General features: G+C 42.6%; 1 protein-coding gene across 1 annotated transcript; it reads right to left on the bottom strand.

Moving 5' to 3' along the window:
- Nucleotides 1-372: 372 nt before the first annotated feature.
- On the bottom strand, nucleotides 373-888 carry RNF224 (ring finger protein 224). Its single transcript, XM_075259910.1, has one exon. It carries the CDS (start codon nucleotides 886-888, stop codon nucleotides 373-375), a length of 516 nt encoding a protein of 171 aa, XP_075116011.1.
- Nucleotides 889-1,386: the final 498 nt, after the last annotated feature.

The raw sequence follows: 1,386 nt of genomic DNA on the forward strand, positions 1-1,386 counted from the left end.
TAGGAAGCATTGCCGGGCCTGTAAGATTTTCCGGTGGTCTCTGCAAGGAGAAACAGTACAGCTAAGATGTGCAGTCTTCACCTGATGTACTACCCCCTGCATCAGAGTATCCTTTAAGATTTGAGAAAGCCGACAGGTCATGAGCCATGGCTAAGGTCAATCATCTCATGGTTTATTGGCTTATGATACAGATTTTAGTACAATACAAATAAAAAGTGATAAAAGGACGCTGTACACTATTTTGTGGGAAGGAATATTTTGGAGCTGTTTATCTGGAAATGGTGGGGCATTGATAAATATGGTGATTGTCTCTAACATCAACTGATCAACCGCCATTTTCCCATCAGAACAGGATTAATAAATTCTATTTTATCAAATACAAGCGCAGCAAGAGCAGCAAAACCAGTTTTTACAGCAAATCCTTCTGGGAAACCGCGGTTCGGAGACTGACTCTTGGCAGTTGCCTGTTGGTTGTCGGCTGACAGGCACGTTCTTTGCAAAAACTTTGAGTTCTGAGTCTGTATCTAAAGCTTTGCTGGCTGATCGAGGGCTATCCTTCTCTGACTTGACCGCTAGAAAAGCAGCAAGGTCTAGATCCAGCATGGCCACCCCTCCCCGTGGAGTTGGAGTGCTCTGGCGACACTGTGGACACGGGATCCATCTTTGTTCATTGGTCACAGAGTCCAGTTTCCTGATACAAGCCTGGCAGAACGTGTGGCCACAGTACAGCCGCCGGGGCAGCCGGTTGGACAGATTGTAGCTGGAAAAGCAGATGATGCAGTCAATTTTACGGCTGTTTCTTTTCTCTTCCTCTTCAGTTGCCTCATTTCCAATGACGCTCAAATCTGTTTTGTCAACACATTCAGGGTTGTTGTTACTGTGATACATGCTCCACCTAGTGAAAGAGAAGGGGAAATAACTGGTTAAAATAATACAAAACATGAAAGAAAATGACAAATATGGCAATACAAAACAGAAAGACATGATAATGTAGATTAGAATCTCCATGTTACAGTGTAGCAATTCTCAAACTGGCCACCAGATGTCAGCACATCAGATTATACTGGTGAAGAGAACCATTTTGCTTTACAGTCTGCTGTGATACCTCATGAGCATCACACAACTTCATTCTTGTTCATGTTTCTGGAATTTTCTCCACTTTTTCTTAGCTAGAAAAACACCTAGATATATACAGAGTTGTTTTTTTTTTACTGGATGTGTTTGGGTGTTTTCTCTGGACAGTCATTCTCCAACAAAAACATCAAGGATAGACGGACATTATGCAGAAAGTACAAGGACCGGACTTCAGAGGACTGGAGAAAAGTTATTTTCTCAGATGACGCCCCTTTCAGACTGTTTGGGATATCTGCAAGAATGATTGTCTGG

The sequence above is a fragment of the Leptodactylus fuscus genome, chromosome 11 (genome assembly GCF_031893055.1).
Source record: "Leptodactylus fuscus isolate aLepFus1 chromosome 11, aLepFus1.hap2, whole genome shotgun sequence".
Classification (NCBI taxonomy): Eukaryota; Metazoa; Chordata; class Amphibia; order Anura; family Leptodactylidae; genus Leptodactylus; species Leptodactylus fuscus.

Coding starts and splice junctions, on each gene's coding strand:
- RNF224 (XM_075259910.1), bottom strand. CDS start 888: ATGTATCACAGTAACAACAACCCTGAATGTGTTGACAAAACAGATTTG.